General features: G+C 44.1%; 1 protein-coding gene across 2 annotated transcripts; it reads right to left on the bottom strand.

The window, feature by feature from the left end:
- Positions 1–900: 900 nt before the first annotated feature.
- Positions 901–26,138, bottom strand: LOC116401085 (whirlin-like). 2 transcript variants are annotated; one of them, XM_031879308.1, is made up of 7 exons: positions 25,210–26,138; positions 24,383–24,574; positions 22,375–22,449; positions 18,550–19,267; positions 12,880–13,052; positions 10,806–10,934; positions 901–2,764 (listed from the first exon to the last, which is right to left on the bottom strand). In XM_031879308.1, exons 1-7 carry the CDS (start codon positions 25,495–25,497, stop codon positions 2,588–2,590), a joined length of 1,752 nt encoding a protein of 583 aa, XP_031735168.1. In that variant the 5' UTR covers positions 25,498–26,138; the 3' UTR covers positions 901–2,587. The 2 variants fall into 2 exon arrangements, with proteins under 2 accessions (XP_031735168.1, XP_031735167.1); XM_031879307.1 differs by having other exon boundaries at positions 10,806–10,937.
- Between the last annotated feature and the right edge of the window lie 2 nt (positions 26,139–26,140).

Here is a 26,140-nt window from a genome sequence, read left to right on the forward strand (position 1 = left end):
TAAGATGTACTTGAAATGTGTTTTTTTATTTTTGTTATTCATGTTTTTTTTTTCCATTAACTGAACTAGTTCATCTTTATCTCAGTGATAGTGTCCAAATGAGCATAAAATATCACTGGTATGTAAAAACTACACGGACAACAAGACAGATGTAAATGTTGATCAAAATCTTATTCCCTTCTGCTCATAATAAAACAAGTAAACAACTCAAAGGTTGACACTGTCAGGTCCATTCTCCATCCATTGTGTGCGGTCCCTTTAAGAAGTAGGATTTGGGAGTGACGCGGATATGAAAGCTAGTTTATCCGTCTTTCCTTTACAAGCAGGAAAATTATTTCTCTCTTTATTTGAGAAAAGTTCATATTTGTGTTGTGAAATTTCACTATGACCCTGAAATTCTGTCTCTTGTGTTATCATATACTGAATGCAAGCAAAACTACAGAGCAAAATCACACTCTTTCTGATTGAACCAATCTATGAACTGTCTGAAACAATGGATATCCACGGCCCCAAATGGGCCTCAAAACAAATTGCCACTCCCCTTGGGGCTAAGCCCCCCCTTTCTTTGAATCCTAGAAACGCCCCTGAGCTGCATTAGCTTCAGCCAGGCAGATCTGATAAAGTGTCATTTTTATATGACCACGATGGGCCCCCAGCAGATCCACTTTTATTTCTATATTATTATTTTACCAGAGTTGTTAAGACAGTGAATGCTGTCTGAGCTGGTCGTGTCTTCTGCATATTAAGATATGAAAACTCTACAGTCGTGTCTTGTGCACACATCTGAATGAGAGACGGACTTTCTGCCTCTGCTGCTCATAGTTGTGCAGAACAAGTCTCAGTCCTCGGCCGCTCCACAGAGAGCAGCACCATCGTTCATCTGCACTGTGTTGGTGTTTGCATCTGGTTCTATAGAGAACACGGGACATCAGTGATCTGCACTGTGTCGGTGTTTGCATCTGGTTCTATAGAGAACACGGGACATCAGTGATCTGCACTGTGTGTGTTTGCATCTGGTTCTATAGAGAACACGGGACATCAGTGATCTGCACTGTGTGTGTGTTTGCATCTGGTTCTATAGAGAACACGGGACATCAGTGATCTGCACTGTGTGTGTTTGCATCTGGTTCTATAGAGAACACGGGACATCAGTGATCTGCACTGTGTCGGTGTTTACACGTGTTGAGAGAGAACATGGGACGTCCTGCACTTCAAGCTATTTGGGGAAGACATAAAATATGAGCATGAAGTCGTCTTAACTTATGAAATATAAATTATATTCTATTGTAAACTATTTAAAATTATAAAAAATATGTAGAGTAATATTAATCTACATTATATACAACCTGTCATATAATGAACAGTTGTGTTGTAGTTATAAAGTACATATAGCACTAGAGAGATACTTTGGTCACTGTGAAGGAGCTGCTTGTGTATAAATCTGTTTGATTGTTCGTAGATGAATTAAATTAAAGAATGAAAGGCAGAATTCTGTCGATCCTCTTAATAACTCTTCTCTTAACACTGAACAATGGGAGACAATGTAGTCTTGTTAAAACATTTCCCAATAAATGCTGTGTGAGATATGATAAATGCATGAATGTGTGTTTTAGTTTGTCGGTCAGGCGTCAGACGTTCACGTCCATGTGAACTCATCAGAGGCCGGCGGCAGAACATCTTCTGTTCTAATGAACCGTAAAGCTGCAGTCGAGCTGCCAGTAAATATAATATAATATCTGAAGCTCAATAAACAGAGAGCAGCACACAGGGAAGCTCATATTATGAAATATTATACTTTTAGTAACTTGAAAAATACATAGTCGGCACATTTATCTATTATATATATATATCATCTTTCTGCTTGATATTAATATTTACACTTCAACCATAGCTCTCAGAATATGGTGACATCACAATAAGTGTTACAGTTGAGTGGTGAGCTCATTAGAAGCTGTTTAGGGAGATTAGCTTCCGCTTTATTGGGACAAATTAAAGTGAACATACTCCGAATGTTTTCAGTGCGATGACAGATCTCTGCTGCTGTTTAGGGTGTTCTCTCTGTTAATGTCATCCTCAGAATGAATGAGTAGCTAATCTTCCTAAACTGCTTGTTTTCAACACGTGTTGCCCTGTTTGCCTCATGCTCACAGATCACAGTATTTAACTTGTGGAGTACGATGTTATAGATAAGATAAGATTCTTGCTGTAATTTACACAATTTACACATGAAGAGATGTCTTTCTTCAGAGCAGCTCTGCCCCCCCCACATACCGTCTCAAGAACAACAGATACGAGACACTTGAAGACTGACTTCACTGACTGTCTGTGTTAAAATGAGTTGTTGTGCCACCCACAGTATCAGTACTAATTCAGTCCTGTGGAAAACATACAATAAAGTTCAAGGTTTGAAGACGAGTGAAACAAGAAAAACAGCATTTAATTCTCATATGACTATTGTGGCAAATATTAATGTAATATCCTTCTCTTGCAATAATCAAATATCTTTCCTCCGATCAGAACGAGGAGTTGAGGAGTTGATAAAACATCATCTTTCTTCTAAGGCCGCATGAAGTGCAGAGTCCTCACGCTAGAGTCCTGGCTCAACAACCAGGAACTCTATCTGGTCCTTGTCTTTGGTCTTGAACGCCTCAGCGATGATCTGAGCAGCATCCTTGTGCTCCCGACCTCTGAGGGAAACACCATTGACCTCCAGGATGACCTGACCCACCTTCAGCTGACCACAGTTATGAGCAGAGCCTCCTTTCTGTCAACAGGGACATAAAGGGAAGGGAGATCATCAGAGACATCATTTAGGAGGACAGCACCATTTCATGATATGACAATAATGATGTGTGAATAGTCAGTAGAACCCTGTGTCCCTGCTGTCGATCTGACTGTACAAGGCAACTTGCTGAAGTTTAAACATGTTCGGGTTGAAGGTTTATTTTAATTACTTTCTTGGGAAATTTCATTCTTCCTTTTTGTTCTTGACTGTTTACTGTTGTAGAAACATGAGAATACCTTCTGCGCTTGATGCCCCACCTGTTGACACGGCCATAGGTAGCAGATAGGTGCTGCAGTCACTGAGGACATGGCAGTGTTTATGGGAATTGAACAGAACTCCACTGGTGTCATTGGTGCTTTCACAAGTTGCCACTTTTTTAATCAATATCAACCATGTTACAAGCGTTTCCATGGTGTTTCAAAGTGTGTCCCCTAATGATTTAGAATGACTTCTGTGAGTGCTCTGATACATATATTCTTTAAACAGTCACCTTATGTTGCTGTTATTTAGTCTTTCTGAAGCTGTTGGATGTGGCACTGGGCCTGTATTTGTCATGATTATCATGCCATGGCGCTCTCCAAAGGCCTGATCCTGCTGCAGGATGCAGCTCTGGAGCTATCCGGCATCTTGGAGAGCATTACGGTGCACAGACCTGACAGTAGCAGTGAGGATAAATGGATAAAGCCCTTCTCTGTTACATTCTTTTGCAGTTCCATAGAGTGATGGAAATGGAAAAGGTTTCAGGTGGGGTTTTCTTTCTATACAAAAAGACAAATGGAGTGAAAGGAAGCTGTTGATAGCAGTGTTGTATCCGAGAACAAGTCATGACCAAGACCAGAGTGTTTCGAGACTAAAACAAGACCAAGACTTTGAGGGGTTGAGATCAAGTCAAGACCTTCATTCAATTTGTCTTCTCACTTTTCCAGGAATCAGGTAATCCGAGTCATGGATATTTCATATTGCTAATTGACTGTAAATGCATGTTACGAAAAAAAAGAAGACGACTAAAACACATAACAAAATTGTCATGGTCCTGGGACGTGATAGTCTGTTTTATTCTGAATGTCTACACTCCTCATGTGCCATGTTTGGTTTGTCTTCCTGCCTGTCTTCTACCATACCTGTGTTTCATTGGTTGATTAGTCTCTGGTGTATTTAGCCTTTGGCTACGGTCGAATAGTCAAAAACATTACCTCCTAATGTCTTTTCCTAACCACTTCTCCTTGACCTCAACAGAAAACATTGTGAGGTTAAGAAAAGATGTGAAGGAGAATTCCTCAGGATTTAGGAAAAGGAAACCTCATTGTTTAGAGAATCTGACTCTACTTTCACGAAGCTACGTAATTATAATGCGACCCCGGACGTTATTGACGTGGGGCTTGCATGATAAAAAAATGTCGTAGATGGACTACAAAAAGTGTATCTCACACTTCGCCAACCATGCAGGTTGTATGTAAATCACCTTCAGTGACAGGCTGATTCACTCAGGGTGCGTAAAGGAAAGATAACACAGGTCCTTCCTTCCTGCTGCTGTCACACAATCAACACTGCTTCCCGTACATCACACAAACCAAAACTGTTAAACTGTTTAATATCATTATTTCCTATTAGCATAATGTGATTTCAACCGTTTTAGTTATATTTCCACCCTGTGGACCCACCACCCGCAGGGACAAGCATCGGGGTCGGGTGCAATCCAGACCGGGCGGCAGGCCAGGCCGGAGGCCTGGGCATGCCGATCGCCGGCGGCATAGACTAGCTCTAAGGACGTGGAACGTCACCTCGCTAGCGGGGAAAGAGCCGGAGCTGGTGCATGAGGTGGAGCGGAAACAGCGAGATATAGTTGGACTCACCTCCACACACAGCACTGGCTCTGGAACCAAGATCCTGGAGAGGGGTTGGACTTTGTCCTTTTCTGGAGTTGCCCAAGGTGAGAGGCGCTGGGCGGGAGTGGGGATACTCACGAGCCCCCGGCTGAGCGCCGCTGTGTTGGAGTTCTCCCCGGAGAACGAGAGGGTCACCTCTCCAGCGCCTACGGGTTGCGGGGAGCAAGGCTCTGACTGTTGTTTGTGCTTATGCACCAAACAGCAGTTCGGAGTATCCGGCCTTCTTGGAGTCGGTGGGAGGGGTCCTGGAAAGGGCGGCGCCTGCCGACTCCATAGTTCTCCTGGGGGACTTCAACACTCACGTGGGCAATGACGGAGAAACCTGGCGGGGGGTGAGTGGGAGGAACGGCTTGCCCGATCTGAACCCGAGTGGTGTCTCGTTATTGGACATCTGTGCTAGCCACGGTTTGGCCATAACGAACACCATGTTCGAACATAAGGTGGCTCATAAGTGTTCCTGGTACCGGAACACCTTAGGCCGGAGATTTATGATCGACTTTGTAATCGTATCATCTGATCAGCGGCCGTATGTTTTGGACACTCGGGTGAAGAGAGGAGCAGAGCTGTCAACTGATCACCACCTGGTGGGGAGTTGGATCAGATGGCGGGGGAGCCGTCAAGCTGAAGAAGGAGGCCTTTCAGGCCTGGTTGGCTCAGGGGTCTCCTGAAGCAGCTGAGAGGTACCAGCAGGTGAGAAGGGCTGCAGCTGCGGTGGTCGCGGATGCTGAAACTCGGGAATGGGAGGAGTTCGGGGAGGCCATGGAGAAGGACTTTTGGTTGGCCTCAATGAGGTTCTGGCAAACCATCCGACGGCTCAGGAAGGGACAGCAGAGCCTACCCCAGGCTGTTCTCAGCAGGGGGGGGGGGACTGCTGACCTGGACGGGGGACATCGTCAGGCGGTGGAAAGAGCACTTTGAGGAACTCCTAAACCCGACCAACATGGGGGTGCACCCATGTCCCTGGCAGAGGCCGCTAAGGTAGTCAAAAAGCTCCTTGGTGGCAAGATGTTGGGGGTGGATGAGATCTGCCCTGAGATGCTGAAGGCATGCTGGACACGGTTGGGATGCTGAAGAGATGCTGGACACGGTTGGGCTGTCTTGGCTGAAACGCCTCTTCAATGTCACATGGGGGTCGGGATCAGTGCCCATGGACGAGCAGACCAGGGTGGTGGTTCCCATCTTCAAAAGGGGGACCGGAGAGTGTGCTCGAATTATCGGGGTATCACACTACTCAGCCTCCAGGGGAAGGCTTATGCCAGGGTGTTGGAAAGGAGGCTCCGACCGTTTGTCGAACCTGGGATTCAAGAGGAGCAGTGCGGATTCCGTCCCGGCCGTGGAACAGTGGACCAGCTCTTTACCCTCGCAAGACTACTGGAGGGATTCTGGGAGTTGGCCCAACCAGTCTACATGTGCTTTTGGACTTAGAGAAGGCTTTCGACCGGGTCCCTCGGGGGTTCTTGTGGGGGGTGCTGCGGGAGTATGGGGTGCCGGACCCGTTACAACGGGCGATCCGGTCTCTGTACGACTGCAGTAGGAGCTGTGTCCGCATTCTCGGCAATAAGTCAGACACGTCCCCGGTGGGTGTTGGCCTCCGCCAGGGCTGCCCTTTGTCACCGGTCTTGTTCGTGACTTTCATGGACAGGATATCTAGGTGCAGCCTCGGGGCGGAGAACGTCAGGTTCGGGGGTCTCGGGATCGCCTCTCTGCTGTTTGCAGATGATGTGGTCCTGTTGGCCTCCTCGGATCGTGTTCACGAGTGAGGGTAAGATGGAGCGGGAGATCGACAGGCGGCTCGGTGCGGCTGCAGCAGTAAAGCAGGCGCTGCACCGGCCCGTCTTGGTGAAGACTTGGTGAAGACTTACTGAAGACGGTCTGACCAATTTACTGGTCGGTCTACGTTCCGACCCTCACCTATGGTCACGAACTCTGGGTCGTGACCGAAAGACCAAGGTCGCGAATACAAGCAGCCAAAATGAGTTTCCTCCGTAGGGTGGCTGGGCTCAGCCTTAGAGATAGGGTAAGGAGCTCGGACATCAGGAGGGAGCTTGGAGTCGAGCCGCTACTCCTTCGCGTTGAAAGGAGTCAGCTGAGGTGGTTCAGCATCTAATTAGGATGCCTCCTGGATGCCTCCCACTGGAGGTTTTCTGGGCATGTCCAACTGGGAGGAGACCCCGGGGAAGACCCAGAACATGCTGGAGCGATTATATCTCCCAGCTGGCCTGGGAACACCTCGGGATCCCCCACAATGAGCTGGAACATGTTGCCGGGGAGAGGGAGGTCTAGGTCAGCCTGCTTGGCCTGCTGCCACTGCGACCCGACCCCGGATAAGCGGAGGAGAATGGATGGATGGATAGTTATATTTGAGCTTTTTACTGTTTAATTATTGATTTTAGACCTATCGTGTCCTTCTTAACTGATGCTTGTAGTTATTGCACTAACCTTTTGCCTTTCTGCTGTAACACCTAATGTTCCTACCATGGAATTATGTCATCTTAACCAGTTAACCACTTTCACTGTTAGCAACCTTTAGCAAACACAGTTCATCAGTGTTAAGCATTCCTGGCTTTTTGGATTGTCTCATTACATTACATTACATTACAGTCATTTAGCAGACGCTTTTATCCAAAGCGACTTACAATTCAGATTCTATCACATTTCTACACCGTAGGCACAGCTACGGGAGCAATTTTGGGGTTAAGTGTCTTGCTCAAGGACACATCGACATGCGACTAGCAGAGCCGGAGCCGGGGATCGTCTCCTGTTACCTTCCTCTTTTCAACTTCCGGTTATAACATATTTTTCTTCATTAAATGATTGAATTGTTCCTGCTGCCTCTTCATCTCTTCGTCTACATTTTGGTTTTAACTCTCGGCTACCTGGAGTTGTGACAACAAGAAAAAGATATAAAAAATTAAAGAACAAATCACAATTGAGGAGGAGTTAAAGACACGGTAGCTGCACCTCTACTATCATATAGAACTAACAGTAATAAATGTACAGTTTACTGAATATAGGCTGTTTGATATTTCTCTGATGGTTTTGTCTTGTTAAACAAATCTTGAATAATAGTGAATTAAAAAAGGGAGAGACTAAATTACAACAAACTCAATAAGTTGAACAAAACAATATTTTTTTTTACATTACAAATGACGATGTATAATGTGAGAAGTGTTACTGGTTGTTTCAAACCCACAGATAATTATCACTAACTCTGCAGTTCCCCTTCGCTCGACACAGCTTTTCAGTGGGATTTAGCTAATTGTTTTAATTGCTTCAAAACTGGGACATTTTTCAGAAATGAAAATAGCAATCATTGACCCCTTACACACTACCTGCAGACATGCTACTAGCTGTTTAGAAGTTCAGCTAAAGAGCAGGTGTGTTACTCAGGAGCTGGTGGAGACCAAACCAGAGGTAAAAGTGACATTAAAATATAAATTTGATAAGGTGATAATATGTCAATGTTGTGTTTTCAGCTTGCTCCACTGCCACCAAAAAGCCAATACAAATCAATTAATACAGCTTTAAAATACTAAACAATGAAATATTGTCAGTATTTACAAATCACAGTCCATTCTTTACGCCTACTTGAAAATGATGTTTTCTTTAATCAGTTAGCTGCTTTCATACTTGACATTTAGAAAGATTAGTCAGCTATTTAAGAAAGGGAAATATCTGATCTATGACTGAGGTGATCTATGACTGTGTTTGTGTGTGTGTGTGTCTCTCTGTGTGTATGGTGTCACATTACCATTTTCTCTTCTTCAACAGGGCCATTTAACAGAGCCACATGGGTTAATCCAACCATCTATTCAATGATCCTTCCTCAACTCAGGACAAACAGGAAAACTGCCAACGTTCTATCCTCAGCGCTGTTTATTTACATTAACATTCAATAACAAAGAAGCAGCTAAAAGCGTTACTGCTAGGCAAACAAACCAATAATAATGAATTATGCAGACTGGCCAAGAAACTCTTTGAGTTGTGTAGTGAATCATATACACCTCCAGCTGCTTTTACAACCATCAGCATGATCAAGGCATTAAGCCTGAGCTGATTCAACTCAGCCACAAGGCTGAGGTCTAGTAGCTCCCTCTTGTAAAGCCCTGACATGTTAAAGGGTTTCAGCACCCCAACAGGCAACATCAGTGTTCCGTTAAGTTACAAGAGTTCAGTTACGCTAATACTTGACATTTATGACATATTTCAAATCAATGTTATTAAAACAAAGGATTCTTAAAGATGTACATGTGTGAGTCCAGGAAACTTGAACACATTTTGATGCCAAACATTTGATTTCCGAACACGACACTTGGTCAAGCATCAGACCACCTGCCAACACTGAGGATAAGTTCTGAACCGACCAGAACTCAGCAGCCTGTGGTTATAAAGCTTCCATCAACAGCATTCTACTCCCCTTCTGCTCTCTGCGCTATCTATTCTGCAATGGCACCATGACTGCATCCTGCTTAGCACTGCCCAGGATTGGTTTTAAGAAATACAAACCAGTGTTTTGTCCCCTATAGCAGAATGATAATGGTGTTTGTGCTGACACAGCGCTGTGGAGTAAGGTCTGGCTCTGCAAGACTACAGCCTGGCAAAACCTGGCCTGATCGCACACCATAACAAATGTTGTTACGTTAGCATGCACATTTTCTCTTTTGTGTTAACTCTTGTCATATTAAATTAAGACAATAACAGAATGAGCTCAGAAACTCAGCAACTGAAACAAGCAACAAAGAGTCTTCTAGCCCAGTGATTCTTAACTGGTGGGTCATTAAGGGGTGATGGTGGGTCCCGCAGCCAGACCAGTTGAGAACCACTGTCCTAGCCTGTAAGGGGCACACAGACACAGTGTAAACCAACATGCACTTTTAACTGTAGTTTACAAGCCAAGAGCAGACTGCAGTGTTAGCAGTGGTATTGAAGAACAAGGACCATAACATTTAGCATCTCAACTGTCTGATGCCACAAGTAGCAGCTATATTTTTAAGCTGTTTATTGTACCGACTGTCCGAAGCAAGCAAACTATTGTATTCAACAACTGTATTTTGACCAACTAGCTATTGCATATTCTAAGCTGGCTAATCACTACTTCACCAAACTTCTACCACCATACATGTGATATTGGAAACGTATTGGATGTGTAAAACATTGTATAAAGCCTTTTGTGTCCCCAAAGGTGTCACATCTCTCCCTCCTGAGATACTGTCCATGAAAAACACAAACAGATTAGGTGACAAGTGACAACCCTGGCCGAGTTCAACACCAACTGCAAGTGTTTGACTCTGTGCCGAGGACACGGACAAAGCTCTCCCTTTGGGAGGTTCCCTTCACAAGAACCGGATGGCTTGTAGCAATTACCTCACATCCCTGCAGTACCCCCCACAGAACTTCCCGGGGAAACCGGCCATGAGTCTTCTCCAAGTACACAAAACACATGTAGACTGGATGGGAAAACTCCCAGGATCCCTCCAACAACCTTGCAAGGGTAAAGAGCTGCTCCAATGTTTCACAGGAAGGACAGAATCCACATTATGCCTCCTGTATTTCAGCTTTAAAGTCAGAACCTTGTTTCCAGCACCCTGGAATAAACTTTACCTGGGAGAATGTGCAATGTGATACCCCGATAATTAGAGCGATAATTGGTCCTCCTTTTTAAAAAATGGGAATACAAACCTTGGTCTGCCACTTCACAGGCACTGACCTCCATTTAAGAGGCGTGTCAGCCAAGACAGAACAACAATGTCCAGAGCCCTTAGCATTCTCTGAATATAAAGACGGGGGACTCTGTCGTGACACCAATACTCAGGAAAGAAATATTCCACATAACATGTGATTTACAGAACAGGTCTATAAACACATGCTCTGCCTTCTTTGTACATAATGTGAAAGGTGAAGGAGAGACATATCAAGCGGAGGATTTATATTTGCAGATGGCATTAGAATCCTCTTCACGCAAAACAAATCCAAGCTATTGATCATAAGCTGAATGAAGACTGATTTTATATCAAAGCAAAAAGGAAAAACTTAAATACACTGGAGTCATTTACAGTCTCAAACCTCTGAACATTGGAACAAAACAACGGCTTCAAACCATGAATCAGCCAAACCCAGTTGCATCATTTGCTCACCTGAATGGTGACTACGCGCGGCAATGGTTGGCGTGTGTTGGCTCCGCCCTCTATAGCAATGCCAAGGGTGTTGGCATTTTTCGCCACTCTTACCAAGGTAGCTGTGGGAACTGGGCCCGGTGAGCCAGTCTGCTGGGACACAAACGGAAGAGCAGTCAGAAGAAAGAGAAAGAGAGCTCGGTTGAACCTCATATTGTCACCATTGCAAAATTTAAAGAAGTAGATCAGACCTGCAAACATGGAATCAGAGATTTACCGACAATACTTTTTGTAACAATGCTGAACCGAAAATCCAACAAATGAAAGTGTGAAAATAGGATTAAGCTTCATTCTTCACACGACTGACGACATCACACTGAACGCATTTGATTACAAACCGTCCAGAAATAAGTGTGTGATGTTATCACCATTCTGTACAATACATTGTGCCTTACCCATCTCTATGGCAGCGGGCTTCGGCCCTGCCTTTGAGTGTGGCTGTTCATGAGATGTGTTACATTTGCTACCTTTGCCTGTCTACGTGGTGAATGCTTCTCTTTGTGATGCATCAGTGTTTGTGCACTAAGATTATAGAGTTTCACTGAAGTGCAGAGAGGAGAGAAGTGGCTTTGGCACAACATAGTACAGCTGGACAGAATTACTCAAGTCTATAACTGTGTCCTAAATTCATACTACATACTCATCACTTACAGTAATGTCAGTTAAAGTTAGAATAAAAACACAAACTGATACAATATGTGCAACATCAGAAGTCCATCAACTGCGACTTTAGAATATCACTGCCAGTTAAACTTCTGTTAGTGTGCATCTGGTTTGAGTACACTTTGTTTTGTCACTTTTCCAATGTGAATACACTATAGTATAGTGACTATACTACAGTACAAACATGATTAGAATGTACATGCCGTATGTCTGCTCAGCAGGATGGATGTGTTGACAGGCTTGTGTCACTGTCATGTTCTTTTAACTGTTACAACATACCCACCACAGCTTTAAGTTCAAAAACTAAAAGAGCTCATCCTAGTGTATATCTTTATTCTCTTTCTTCATCTCAGACTTCAGCCCAATGCTTCATTTACAGGACATGTCAAGAGGATTCGTTTATTTTGTAGAAAGATCGTAGAAAAGTATGAAAGCATAAAAGTACAACTATTATAACCTGTAACCTGTTTGATTTAAAAGTACAACCGTTGAAACATATAACCTGTTTTATTTCATGATAGGAGTGATGAAACATATAAACTGCATATAAAATAGTCACTCAAAACTTATATAATCCTCCCTGTACAGGATCAAACTAGTTACATTCTGTGTCTGAGCTAGAAGCAGGAGGACTCATGTGTGAGTGACTCATGAACCTGAGGGATGTACCAGCCTCAGACCAGCATAAGAGGAGCCAGCAGAGCTGAGAGAAAAAGCGACTTCCAGCGTAGGGTCTGATCATACTTCTTTAACAAGACGAATAGGCTTAAAGGTCTAACGCCCTGAGGGGGACTAGAAGACCCTTCTGCTATCAGAAGACAGCATGGAAAAAAGAACAAAGAACAAAGTCACAGCGAGAGCTGACAGAGAGCCTGTTAACAGCAGGAGTGTCAGCATTAGCTGTTGTAGCACTGAGACTGTTTCATTGAAGTGAAATTGTTGTATGTGATTGTTGTGACCTTAATAAAACCACAGCTTTACCATTTGTAAGTGTCTGAAACCAAACTAAGTACTCTGGTTTTTAGACTAGTTTAACCCTCTTCCCCTGTCCCTGAACGTGTGATACAGAAGTGATGACTGACTCTACCAGAGGAGCTTAAGGTAAGTTCCCTGGGTGAGGACTTGGCAGCGTTAGTCAAAAATGGAGAGAAACTTAAAATAGGCAGTAGTAAGGTACAGACGATCTACGTAGCTACTCATACGGGGTGTTAGGGACATCTGTGCCATGCATCTCTTTTATAATCTGCTCCTTTTTTTTTTTTGAATTCATACCAATTTCTGCTCATCAGTTCATCTGTTGATTATTTGATTGGATGAGTGGGTTGAATGAAACATGGTGAAGTGGTTATTTATGACAATGTGAAGCCCTCACTTGTCTGGACCCTGGAAGAAGTGCATGGGTCCCTGGCTGTTCCAGAGTGCCCTGCTGGTTCTTGCTGGGTCGAGGGCTGCCATGCTTACTGAGGCCTCCTGCTTCAGTGATATCCACCCCGCTGTCCTCACTCAGAGTCTGGCCACTGTCTGACAGCTGGGACAGGGTGGACCCTGGAAGAGACACGATAATGTTTACAGTGTACAAACAATCACTACATACAACAATAGATAGTGTCAGTTCTCGGATAGTGGACTTTATCTTCTCAACTGAAGAGAGAATCTTTATTCTAGACCAGACATAGTACATTCTAAATGCTGAATAGTCAGTTTTCTACAACATAGCCGCACACTGCTTCATGATTTCTGCATCCTTTATAAGGTGTTGTAACTTATATATTGTATAGATTGTAATGGTCACTTGAGTCCAATCTTTTTGAATGGCAGTTGGGATTGGGATCCTTTGTGTGTTATTTTCTTTCCCACATGTAATGTTCTGTACTTGTTGGCGTTATCAGTGGCCTGGTATGTAAAGACACGATGTAAACATGGACTTTTATTATTGTTGTTACTCTTTTCATGTCCCTCTTGAGCACTAAATGGGACATTTGTAAAGCGCAATACGGGAGCATGGAGCGCGCAGACAAGCGAGACCGTCGGCATTGAGTGGCCTTGGCAAGCATGATTTCCAGGTGACCCTTCAACCAAGAACTTTAACCAAACTATGTGGTTTCTATGTTGTGAAAACATTGGGCTAATGCTAGACAAGACCCATCATCTGAAAGGACTGTGGTGAGATTGCGTTGGTTCTACAGCTTATTGAACAAAGGACAAAGATTGATTTGAGTTATAATAATATATGCTGGTATACGCAGGAAACTGTCTCTTTTGTTTCCATATGTCATTTGTGGAGTGAAGTTGTGTTGTGGTCTCATGAATAATTGAAACCTTTAGGAGGTTTAGGTAAATGTAATACGCTGCTTAAAAGTATATGCAGGGGGCAGCCAACACATAGCCGATACACTCAACACTACATTGCATACAGGTACATCCTCCCTGCCTGCATGACTATTGCTGCACGCACAAATGTCTACCACAAGCCAGCAGGGGGCAGCCATGGATAGCAGTACACATAAAGAAAACACACACCCTCATCCCACCTTCACGCCACAACTAGACAAAATAAAAGTGACATCAGCGATAAAGCAGCCTGTTCCATGTATCTAGAGCTGTCTGAGGAGGAACAACAACAGTCTGATGAGTATGAGGATGTTGAGGCAGTCACATTTACAGAACTGCTTCAGGACCTTCAATTGAGGGTTGAGACCTAAGAAAATCAGCACACTCAATCGTTTAAGGGTCTTGAGGAGACTAAAGTCCTCACTAAGACCAGGAGGGTGGATCACATCACTCCAGTTCTGAGGTCTTTGCACTGGCTTCCTGTCAAACAAAGAATTGACTTTAAAATCCTGCTGCTGGTTTATAAAGCACTGAATGGTTTAGGGCCAAAATACATCTCTGATCTGCTGCTACCTTATGAACCATCCTGACCCCTTAGGTCGTCTGGGACCGGTCTACTTTCTGTTCTCAGAGTCAGAACTAAACATGGAGAAGCAGCGTTCAGGTTTTCTGCTCCACATATCTGGAACAAAGTCCCAGAAAGCTGCAGGTCTGCTGAGACCCTCAGCTCCTTTACATCAAGATTGAAGACTTTTCTGTTTGCTGCTGCCTTTAATTGAACCAGATTCAAGGATATTAATCAATTTCCTGCATTTCTGCATTTTACTACTGTATTTTATTTCTTACACTGTTTTTATTGTTTCAATGAATGTTCTTAATTGTTTTTAAATCTCCTTTTATTTTGCCTTATGTTTTGATGCTTTTAATGGTTTTATGTGAAGCACTTTGAATTACCTTGTTGTTGAAATGTGCTATACAAATAAACTTGCCTTGCCTTAAATAGTGTATCAAGACGAGGCTGTTACTTTCCCATCACTGCCTAGAGCCACAATCAAATGACGTATTAAAATAGAGTTTCCCCTGTTTAGTGAGTTAAGGAGTTCGACTGATGTCACAGATTTCATTGAGCAGTGTGAGAATTCTCTCACTGGGTGTTCTGTCAATAGGAATACAAGGCTCAAAGGGTCAAGCTGTCCTTGATTCAAGGTGCACATACTCCTTGAAGAGTAGAACCCTGTGCAGTGACATAAGGAAGGCAGGTGAGGCACTGAGTGTGAGTGAGATCCCAAAATGTATCATGACCAAGGGGCAAGAGAGCGAGGCAATAAGGAAGACCTTACTTCTCACCCTCCACTATGCCCCCAAACTGTTTGCAGACTGTCTGCATACATGAACTCTGTGACGACCAACTTTGCATGCCTCTATTTCTTGGCCTGGACTTCATATGTGCTAGCACCTGAGGAAATATGTTATGCCAGGGGGGAAAGAATAAAAGTCCTTATCAAATGCTCCTGATACACTGCAGTGCGGTCGTGCAGAGCCTTCAGTCAACTTTATCATAACTTAGTGTAATGGAAGATTCCAGGGTCAAACAGCCTGCCATTACACTCTTGGAAGCCCAACCTGACGTGGTCAGACCAGTGCTGCAGAAGTGATCTATAGTTTAGACACTGGCACAACTGCTGTCGTAAAGCACAAGGTTTCAACAACAGAGGAGCTGCCAGTGCGAAGGAGAGCTTTCCAAGTGTCACTACAACAGCAAGTTCAGGAGCAACTTAAGAAAATGCTCAGCAATGGTGTCATATAACTGTCCTCTTCTGCGTAGGCTTGCCCAGTAGTTTTGACCCTAAGAAAGGCTGGGACACCCTGCCTCTGTTTGGACTACAGGGGAGTTAATGCTAAATCACACCACCATGCCTCTCCAATGCCACTGGTGCATAAAAATGCAAAAGAATGTGGTCTCAGGTAAAGGAGTTGAAGTAGACCCAGAAAAGGTTGATGCCATCATAGCCTACCCAGCACCCACTGCCCATCTTTTTTTTGTTAGAAAAGGGGGTATTATGAAAGTGGCCTGCTCACTGTTAGGCTGCCTTTTGGGCTTGTTGCAGTCACCACCTGTGCTAGCTCAGCCAAGGCCATACCTTGTTTTCTTTTCAGCAATGTGGGAGCTGTCTTGATGCAGACCATTGAGTGAGAAGAAAGATGCAACGCCTTTGCTTCAAGAGTTCTCCAACTGAGGTATTCCACCTCAGAGAAATAATTCCTTCCAGTAGTGTTGGCAGTGAAGTGGCTGCATTATCTAGAAGGGGAAATGTGTGATGTAATCACAGACCACAGTGCTCTTAACTGGGCATTCAACTGTCAAGCATCATCCCGTCTCACCATTTGGACTCTGCAGCATTGTGCTTCCGGGTCCATTATAAGAGAGGTTGCTGTAACGTTCATGATGCTTTATACTGCACACGTCAACAACAAGAAGGCAGTGTGTGTATGACTTAAATTGCACTGGTCTGATCTACCCTTCAGGACATTGAAGAGGCTCAGCAGAATTTCTCACTTACTTCCACATGATCCATTTTTGAGGACATTTTGGAGGATGAAGACACTCCTGAAGAATGTGGCGTGTTGGCCAAGGATTCACAAAGATCTTTGCAGTCATGTCCGTGCATGCCATACTTTTCAGCAATACAAAGGTTCTAATGACAAGCCAGCTCAGATCACCAGGTGAGATGATAGGAGAGGACTTCATGGGGCCAATCTCACGCAGCAAAGCCCGGAATGGACCTCCTGGTGTTTAGCAGTCAACAGCCTGCCTGGCCTGCCAAGCGATGATCAAGATTTAATGCAAGCAGCCATGGGATCACTTCTGACGCTTCAATGTGACGCTTTGCTGCCATGATAGCGAGCCTGATTAATGCTGATGCCTCTGATCATCCCTGCAGAGACACCAGATCCATGTCCGCCAGATTATAATGACGAAAGTATCGGCGACATCTGTGTTCAGTACATCAGCTTCCTGCAGAAGTCCAGCAATAAGACTGTTGTGGGGCATGTCGGGTTACCAATGCCATTCGTCATCATGATTAAACTCTTCAGATCGGTTTCATGTGTCATTTAACGCTTTAAATGTGTTGAGGAGGAGGAATCATCTGCCACTCGTCTCCGGCTCAGCCATTTGTTCTCCCTCACCAATCTCCACACTGGAAACGGGAGGTATTAGATGCAGTGCCATGATGACTGCTGCATCTTTTGCAAGACAGCCAAACGTTGATGCATTCAGGGACTTCAACTCCTGTACAGACTTTTCCATATCGGTCTCTCATGGGCTGGCCATTAGGGAAGGTCTTGCGGCTCTGAGGTCTGAGACAGGATATCACAGCATTTTTGCTGGTCCTCTAACACAGTTTTAGGAGGAGTGGCGAAAAGCATCGGCATGTTAATAGCTTGGAAGAACAGGACACTGAGACTTTGTTATTTTTTCCAGCTCTACAGCATTCCTTCTTCGTTCATGGGCATCAAGGAGATGAAACTATCCTCCCAGAAGGAGATGGGTTACCTCTCAGCAGCGATGCAAGACCTGTTACAGAAACAAGCTGTGCCTGTAGTCCCCATTCACGAGAGACAGAAAAGGTTTTACTCTAACACAAACCTGTGTTGGCACTTCGCAACACATTCCATATGTTAACCAACAGGCGGTTACTTGAGCTGGGCAATTGGTTCACCACTGTTGACTTACAGGTGCATTCATTCAAGTAGAGTAGTGGCTTCAAAACTTTGCAGGGTATAGCCTACAATAGCAAATACTGGGGGTTATGGCAGCTGCCCAACCTTCGTTTGGATGATAGGAAGCACAAGCCACGCTAGCTTACCATTTCCCCCTCACTGATGGTAGGTAGGTAGACTGGTAAACGTTGTGTGGCCTCCTCAAGCTACTGGCAGTGTTCATGGTCAAGTGTATGCACCAGCCATTTCCGCCTGCCACAAGGGTTTTGGTGACAGAACGGTCTTTGGTCCTCTTGTGAAGCGATTCTTGCAAGGGGTCAGGAGACAGTGCTCCATGATGCATGCCTCCTCCCTGCAGTGGGACTGCCATTGGTGGTGAATTGGTGAGGGGTCCCTTTGAGCTGCTGATGCGCCCTGCTATGAGGGAGTTTTCACAGCGGTTTCAACAGCTTTACTGCTACAACATAGTAATTTGCTTTCTCTCGCGTTTTAGTTGGTCTCCATGCAGTCTAACAATGATGTTATGGATTACGGAATGAAAAGATTAAACATCAGAGAGCCTGGTAACAGGTAAAACCTCAACAGCTCACATCAAGGTCTGTGGATTATCTTGAGCAACTGGGTCACGATTTCTGAAAAGAGATATTGCTGTTAAGTTTTTCATATGTATATTTTCGGGACTTTTTACATCACAAGCCGAGTGCCATATACTCCCATTATCTTTGTGAGAGAACGCGGATAGCTGGTATCTGCAAAACTAGGCAACTCAAACCAAAACAATTTAGAGTGCTAAATAGCATTACAGATAAGAGGAAAATATGTATTTGTTTATGTAATTGTCCTTTCAATACCATCCCATAAGTAATGTTGTTGTTATTTGTAGGAAATTACAATTTTGCCCAAATAATTGTATCTTATGTTGAGGCATACATTGAGTCAACACCCACAGCCAAACACAGACACACTCACAGACACACAATTTATGTACCTCTTTGCTGTTGTGTGGAGTCTGCAGACAGCCGGTTCATGTTTGTTATGATGACATTCTGGGTGAGGGCAGGTGAGCAGGGACGGTCAAGACTACAGGGTGGAGCAGTAGGTGTGATGAGAGAGGGGCAGGGGGAGGGACATGGCGAGAGATGGGGTGATGGATGACGGGATTGCATGGGAGAGGCTGCCTTGGAAGAGGACGCAGACTTTGACAAGTAGGTGGACTTCTCATAGGAGCTGGATCTGGAAGCGAGTTTGACAGATGCCTCTGGCTTTGCAGAGCTGGAGGAGTCTCGGTGGTGTAGGAAGCCTGGACAGGTGTGGTGTCCTGAACTGGGCTGGCTGTGGTGGGCAGCATGGTGGTGGAAGTGATGAGCAAAGTGGGGGTGGTTCTGGTGTTCAGATTTAGAGAGTTGAAGGGAACTCTGGCAGGTGTGATGGAGAGCATTTAGCGAAGCATGGTGGCTTGCACCAGAGCATGTGTGATAGGCAGAGACTGGTGAGGGCTGGTGGGTGGTGGGGAGGGCTTTGAGTGACTTGTGGAGGCACTCCTGGAGCAGCCAGGTGGGGCCAGTGAAGAGCAAGCTGGAACGGGGCTGCATCCGCCAAGCTGAAGGCTTCCGGCTATGCTCCTTCTCTTTAGACGGCTTGGTCTGAGCCTGGAGAGGGGCAGTCCTGAAGAATGGAGGAGATTCATTTGAAGCCTGCCTTTCATCCTGTCAATGAAAATAAGGCAACAGTATACATGAATCCCACATGGAGGGTGTAGCTCCTCTCTCGGTGCCTAATGAATTACAAAAGAAGAAAAATAATCTTTACATTACAATCTTTAAGATCTCAGTCCTGGATGACATAGCAAAACCTGTGGATCAGTGGATTTTTTTTTCTTACATGAAACAGAGACAGGCCAGTTGTTTCCCACTGTTTTCACATCCTAAAAAAAATGCAGACAATAATAAATACTTTAATATAGGGCCCTAGCCCTATTTTTAGGCCTCTGCTCGAAAATTGCATACCCATACTAAAGAGAGTGTAGATCTCTAACTACAAGGTATATTTTAATAATTTTGATGGTTAAATACAGGTAAAACTTGTGAGACACTTGTTCAGATGTGTAAATATTGTGTATATGTTACTGGTTAATAGTGAATGAAGATGGAACACAGCTCAAATTGAAAAGTTTCAGGTTCACCTGAAAAAAAAGCACTTGTACTGAAAATATTTATTTGAAATAATGCAGATACAAGCCTAAAAATACGCTACAGACAGATGGACCTTCTTCAGTCCCCTCAAATAAGAACGGCCGCTTGTGAGCCTTCTTAATCAGGGTTGAAATGTTCACAAAGATGTGAACACCCAGAAACGTAAAGCTAATGACGCGCTCAACCTGCGTCTCATTGATACTGTATGGGTGTGTGACAAAGTAAATGAGAACTCTTCTTCACCAACTACTCGTACCTTACATGTTCTTCTTACACATTATGATATATTTTACTATAGCGTCCATGTTGTTTCCACATGATAACTTAAAGCTTATGAACACAAAGAAGTCAGAAGAACAATTTCCTAAGTCCCGAAATGGGTCAATCCTACAAACATGTGAATGCACAATAAATCTGCTGGGCAGTCTGTCTTGTCTCAAGTCCGATTCAATCAGTCCTTGCTTCTTCAATTAGTGCAATTGCTGCACTACGTAACACTATCAACATTCATTTTAGTCATTTAAACACTCTGAGCAAGGATATACAACATAGGCTGTCTCAACAACAATCTTCTGCGTCCACGTTCAAGACAATTATTCTTGCTGGGGTTATGGGCTCGTTGCTGCTCCTACTTATAGCAACCACATCAGCTCACTCTAGCCATGGCATCTCCCACAGGGATGCCAGCGCCCCCGCCGCCTACTTCCAGCAACCACAGAAGCTTGATCTAGCCAGTGCTCCTAGCCGGTGCTCCATTCCCGCCAGCCACCGGACACCAGCGGTCCACCATAGCTTCCCCCAACCTTCTTTCTACGACCCTCTCTACCCTCCTCCCTTCTTCTTCCCTACACCCTTTCATCCCTCCATCCCCCTACCCTACATCCCTCTACCTCGATACCTACCCTACATCCTTTCAACCCTCTACCTCAACCCCTTCATCCCTCTACCTCTGCCCCTACCCTACATCCCTTCATCCCTCTACCTCAACCCCTTCATCCCTCTACCTCTACTCCTACCCTACATCCTTTCACCCCTCTACCTCGACCCCTCATCCCTCTACCTCTACCCTACATCCTTTCACCCCTCTACCTCGACCCCTTCATCCCTCTACCTCGACCCCTACCTACATCCCTTCATCCCTCTACCTCGACCCCTTCACCCCTCTACCTCGATGCCTACCCTACATCCTTTCACCCCTATACCTCAACCTCTTCATCCCTCTACCTCGACCCCTACCCCTTCATCCCTCTACCTCGACCCCTACCCCTTCACCCCTCTACCTCTACCCCTACCCTACATCCCTTCATCCCTCTACCTCGACCCCTACCCTACATCCCTTCATCCCTCTACCTTGACCCCTTCATCCCTCTCGCAATAAACCTCTCGAAACTCATATCGTTGTTGGATTGGTCCTTGTTAGTGAAATTACAATAATGTGTCAGGAATACTTACCCTGCAGAGAGCCATTTGGTAATGTAAATGAGCTAGTGAATTAGTCCAAGAATGTCAGGGATGTCCCTGTGGTATAGCCTGAAGCAGTCTAGGTGTGAACTGGACAACCTATATTGTACAGTTAGATTTTTGCTCATGGAAGGAGAGTAGAGGTGACCTGTGGCACGAGTTATTTTTCTTGTATTTATTTGTTGTTTTCCCTGAGTTACACACGTAATGGAGAGCTGTGTAAATAAACATTATCCTCTGGTAACTCTGCTAAGTTTGCCTACACACCACCTTTGATATTTGAGCTAGACTATTCTACAGGGTGTATGTGCCACCTATGCTCTTCTTGAAGTCGGCGATAAGGTCTTTAGTCTTCTTGGTGTTGACGGCAGTTTGCCTTGTTGTCAGCTTACCAAGCCACCAGGTGATGGACCTCCTGGCTGTAGACCGACTTACGTATCATTGTTGATGAGACCAACCACCTTTGTGTAATCTACAAACTTGATAATGGTATTAGAATTATGTGCAGTCATAGGTGAAAAGGGACTAGATGAGAGGACACAGACCTGTGGGATGCCAGTTTTCAGATTGAGGAGGTGTGGTCTGTTGGTTGCAAAGTCCTGTATCCAGTTGCAGAAGGAGATCTCGATGCCCAAATCATAAGCCTTCTGAATTCAAATTTCATCTCTTGCACAGAAGAATAGCCTAATTGTTTAATTTCAAACTAGCCAGAAACAAAATAAAAGTAAACAGGCATGTTTTCGTTAGTGTTTCCATTCTTCCAACAATCAGCAACTATGGTTTTGTCAAAATGAATCCTTAAGTCACCTAAAAAGATGTGGAAATATGGTTGCTCTACACGCTTTTTTCTCCCCGTAGTTTCTGTTTCTACCGGCTGGCTGTAAAGCAGCTTCCTCTGTGCTGTAGCTCAGAAACAGCTCTCACTCCTTTTACGGAGAAATACGCAAAATACGACGCCAAAAATGGCCCCAAGATGGCCCTGCTGGTCTTTGTTGCCTTTTCTGGTCTATCTTCGGGATCTACTTATCTCGCACCTTCAGGATGTATTTGAACATTTTTAATTTTAAAAGAAGGACATACATGGAAATCATTCACAGACGAAACTGTTTCCCCTGCATAATCATATTTTCAATGCAAATAAAACAAAGAACAACACATACCAGTTCAATGTCTTGTAAGGCATTTGTGTTCTCTTCCTGGTGGTTTTCTGTCCATTCACCAATTGTGCCATCAGTCTGAAAGAAACAGTATGAGGCACTGTAGTACTGTGGGGCTAAACCTGAAATACAAACTTATATTTAATATTATTTAATCCAGCTGCCAGATGGATGGGATTTGCCCCACAGGGCAACACAAGTAGTGCAAGGAAGTTAAGATGGTTAGACATTAGCATCGTGACATCAAAGTATGTTGCTTTGGTTCTGTTATTGATTTGTCTCGCTCCATGTCCACTTCTATTTGACAATTGACAAGGTTTTCATGCAGCATGCAGCTGAGCGTGCAATCTTTTCAGATTTTATTTTCAAATAAAAACGCTCACTCAGCTGTTAGCAAAAAGCAGTGACTTAGGATACAACAGTAAGCTAATCACTACAGTTAGGACTTCTTGAAGTGGTGTTATATGAGGACGTTATTGTCAATACTACCCACAGTAGATGGCGGCCGACACGCTACATTTAGAATATTTTGACCTCTTTACCATCAGACAGCCCTTTACGTTAGGGAACGCAAGCATTCATTCATTCTCTTCAAAGCCGCCAGACTACTTCAACAAAACAACATTCTCGCACAGAACACAGGAGTTGCTGATCTGCCGTTGTCTTGATCGCATGGTTTGTTTGAAGTAACGTGGAGTCCACAGCGGCACATTGCCGGTACTCCTGTCCTGCTTCTCCGAAGTATTTTCAAAGTTAAAGCTTTTATTTATTGTCTTGGCCTCCTGTTTTCTAAAATCAACAATAAGCACCTTGGTTTTACTGAAAAGTGAAAATACTCCACTACACGTAAATGTCCTGCATTCAAAACGTAACTACTTAGTATGTAATCAGCTAAATGTAGTTACGGTAAAAGTATTGACTGTGCAGTAAAATGTTCCCTTTCTGTATTTCACACTCAGCTCTCCTCAGAATGAGCCCGGGCCAGCAGATCACTGTGTCACACAAGAAGAGAAATAACAGGCTTAGAATGGAAAAGTTGTTTCTGGTTATTCAGTTAACACAGATGATTAAACTAAAGGATGAATCAGAACATAAATTAAATATAGTGTGGTACATGTACACTCAAGTTGAATCTGTCTCCACTCAAGTATAAAACCGGAGAGCCGTTTTATTTCATTCGTTGTTCACTCTGAATCTTCCTTCTTTTAGAGAATTAAACACAAACGTGTAGCTTCATTTATGTTATGGTCCTAATCTACCCTACAATATCATAGGAACCCTATTATTATTATTAAAATAATAATACAGGCTTCAGCAGCGCTGCTCTGAGCAGAGTCATGTGGAGGTGTGGCTACATGATTCCAGAGCTACGTCTGGCCTGCTCACGTGTGCTACCTGCTAGCTGTTGGTGCGCACTGCAGCTGTTCGGATTGAATACATAAGGAACACCACTGGGAAGCTACAGAATTATAGAAAAGAACTCAAAACATAAGGATGCAGAGGAAGCTGTTCAAGCGCAGATGAAACAGTGCTGTCAGACTGACGTGCAGTGTTAGGTCTTGTAGGCCCAAACTGCTGGAGGAAGTAGATGAGAAGCAGACTGTACGCTGGCACAATGAGGTCTCTGTGGATCGATGCGGGCGACAGTTAAACATCAATACATAGTCGCTGACTTGCCACTAAGACAAGTTGCTCTGTGTCAAACACTGATGCCAGGAGACTGGAGGAGAGGGAAACACATGATATGTGCAGTGGCACACACACACACACACACACACACACACACACACACACACACACACACACACACACACACACACACACTTTCAGTAATCTATGTGGGTCTTATGAATAGATGTCAAATAATGCAGTGCAAGAGACGAGCAAAGCGGAGACATAATGACCATCATGCCCATGTACAGGACTGTGTGTCTTCATCATATAAACACTGCAAGTTATGTACACAATATTACAACGGGTGTCACATCTTTGTGTATAGTAGATGATCTACCGTAGCAGGGACGGCTTGGTCTGTATCATGGATCACACAAGGGAAGTGGTGACAGTGGCCCTGTGGATGGAGCACTCCCAGGCCTCCATGCCAGCTCTGGTTGGCCTCCCTCTCACGGTGCAACACCAGCCTGTCGTACAACTCAAGGTCCTGGTGAGCAACCAGACTCCTCACCTCAGACAACATGGACAACTGCAGGATTGGAGAAGTGAAACCAAAGCAGTGATAAGATCACGCATGAGAGAAAGAGCAGAGAGTTGCTGAGCTCAGGTTGTTTAAAAGTTACTATTGAGGTTAAATATGTATATTAACTATAAAAATGTACCAAAACAATATTAATAACGATACAACAATGAATTTTATAACAATTAATGGTTTATAACTGATTTTCATAAACCATCAATAGAGCATTTTGTTACATCTTAAACACCATTAATAAAGGGTTCCTTATATTCTTTTAAATTCTATTGTAAATTGTAATATGTTTCTATTTCTTGCACTGTTGATTGTTGTTTATTGTTCAATGTTATTGTCTAATGTTATGCACCACCTGCCATGACAAATTCCTTGTATGTTACATACATTGGCAATAACCGGTTCTGATTCTGATTCTGATTCTGATCCTTATTAGAACACCTTTCTGTAAAAAAGCCTTGTTCAAGACATATGAGTTGGTCTTATTATCAGGTTATACGTATATTCCCACTTTCTGAAACATTCAAGCCTTTTTCTGAACTTTATTTTACAAGCTCAAACAGTGCAGCTCCTTTTAAACCCCCCATGGACCAGCGGTAGAGTCACCAAGCTGCTGCTGCAGGCTGCTGTACCTTTGCATGTGTGTTAAAGAGCTCAAACAGAGCCATGGCCAGCGGCTCCACTTCTATGTGTCCCTCCTTGTACTCCTGCAGGTAGTAGGCCATGGTCTGCCTCTCTGGCTCCGTTAGCAGCATGTAGGCCTGCTGCTCCAGAGACACCTGAGCACCTGGCGGGCCTACACCTCTGTGTACTGCTGGCTGGAGGAACAGGTCGAAAGACAAATGAAGAAAGAAAGAAATGAGGTTCACACACAGACACAGGATAAGAAGAGTTATCTCACACTGCAAGTCCAGCAGCATGCAGAGAGAAAGTATTCCGATGTGTGCAGACCTTCCATCACCCTTCCTCTCATCCTGAGCTCAGGGAACATGCACCACCTGAAAGCTGCAGGGCACGTCAGTCACCATGTGTCTGCATTCAGGACTCCATCATTGTTATCTCTCTAAGCTGCTCAACTTGGAAACAGTTCTTCTCACTGTTAGTAGATAGATTGAGTGTCAGCGAGGTTCCATGACTTTACACAGATTGTGAAAACTGTTGTGCAGTCTGGAATAAATAGATAAATGCAAAGAGGAAAAGCTGCTGGGACTTTCCATCCTGAACATGTTTAGCTGTAAATGGGGCAAAAACAAATAAGCAGCTCATTAGATGAAATGTGTAAAAGCTTACATGTTGCTACTTAAACATCTCTGTGCTCACGTAAGACATGACAAAATAAAGGAGCCATCAAGGTCATCAATGAGAAGGCTTTTCTCTGCACTTAAGGTTAAATTATGTGCACAAGTGAAGGTTGGTATGCTTAGAGGCATCCGGAGAGACAGAATAGAATAGAATAGAATCCAGGGATAAAGAGAAGATAACTTGATTGTTGGATTGGAATGTAAATATTTTATAAAACTCCATCCATCCATCCATTTTCCTCCGCTTATCCGGGGTCGGGTT

The sequence above is a fragment of the Anarrhichthys ocellatus genome, unplaced genomic scaffold (assembly GCF_004355925.1).
Source record: "Anarrhichthys ocellatus isolate YVR2014 unplaced genomic scaffold, GSC_Weel_1.0 scaffold244, whole genome shotgun sequence".
Taxonomy (NCBI): Eukaryota; Metazoa; Chordata; class Actinopteri; order Perciformes; family Anarhichadidae; genus Anarrhichthys; species Anarrhichthys ocellatus.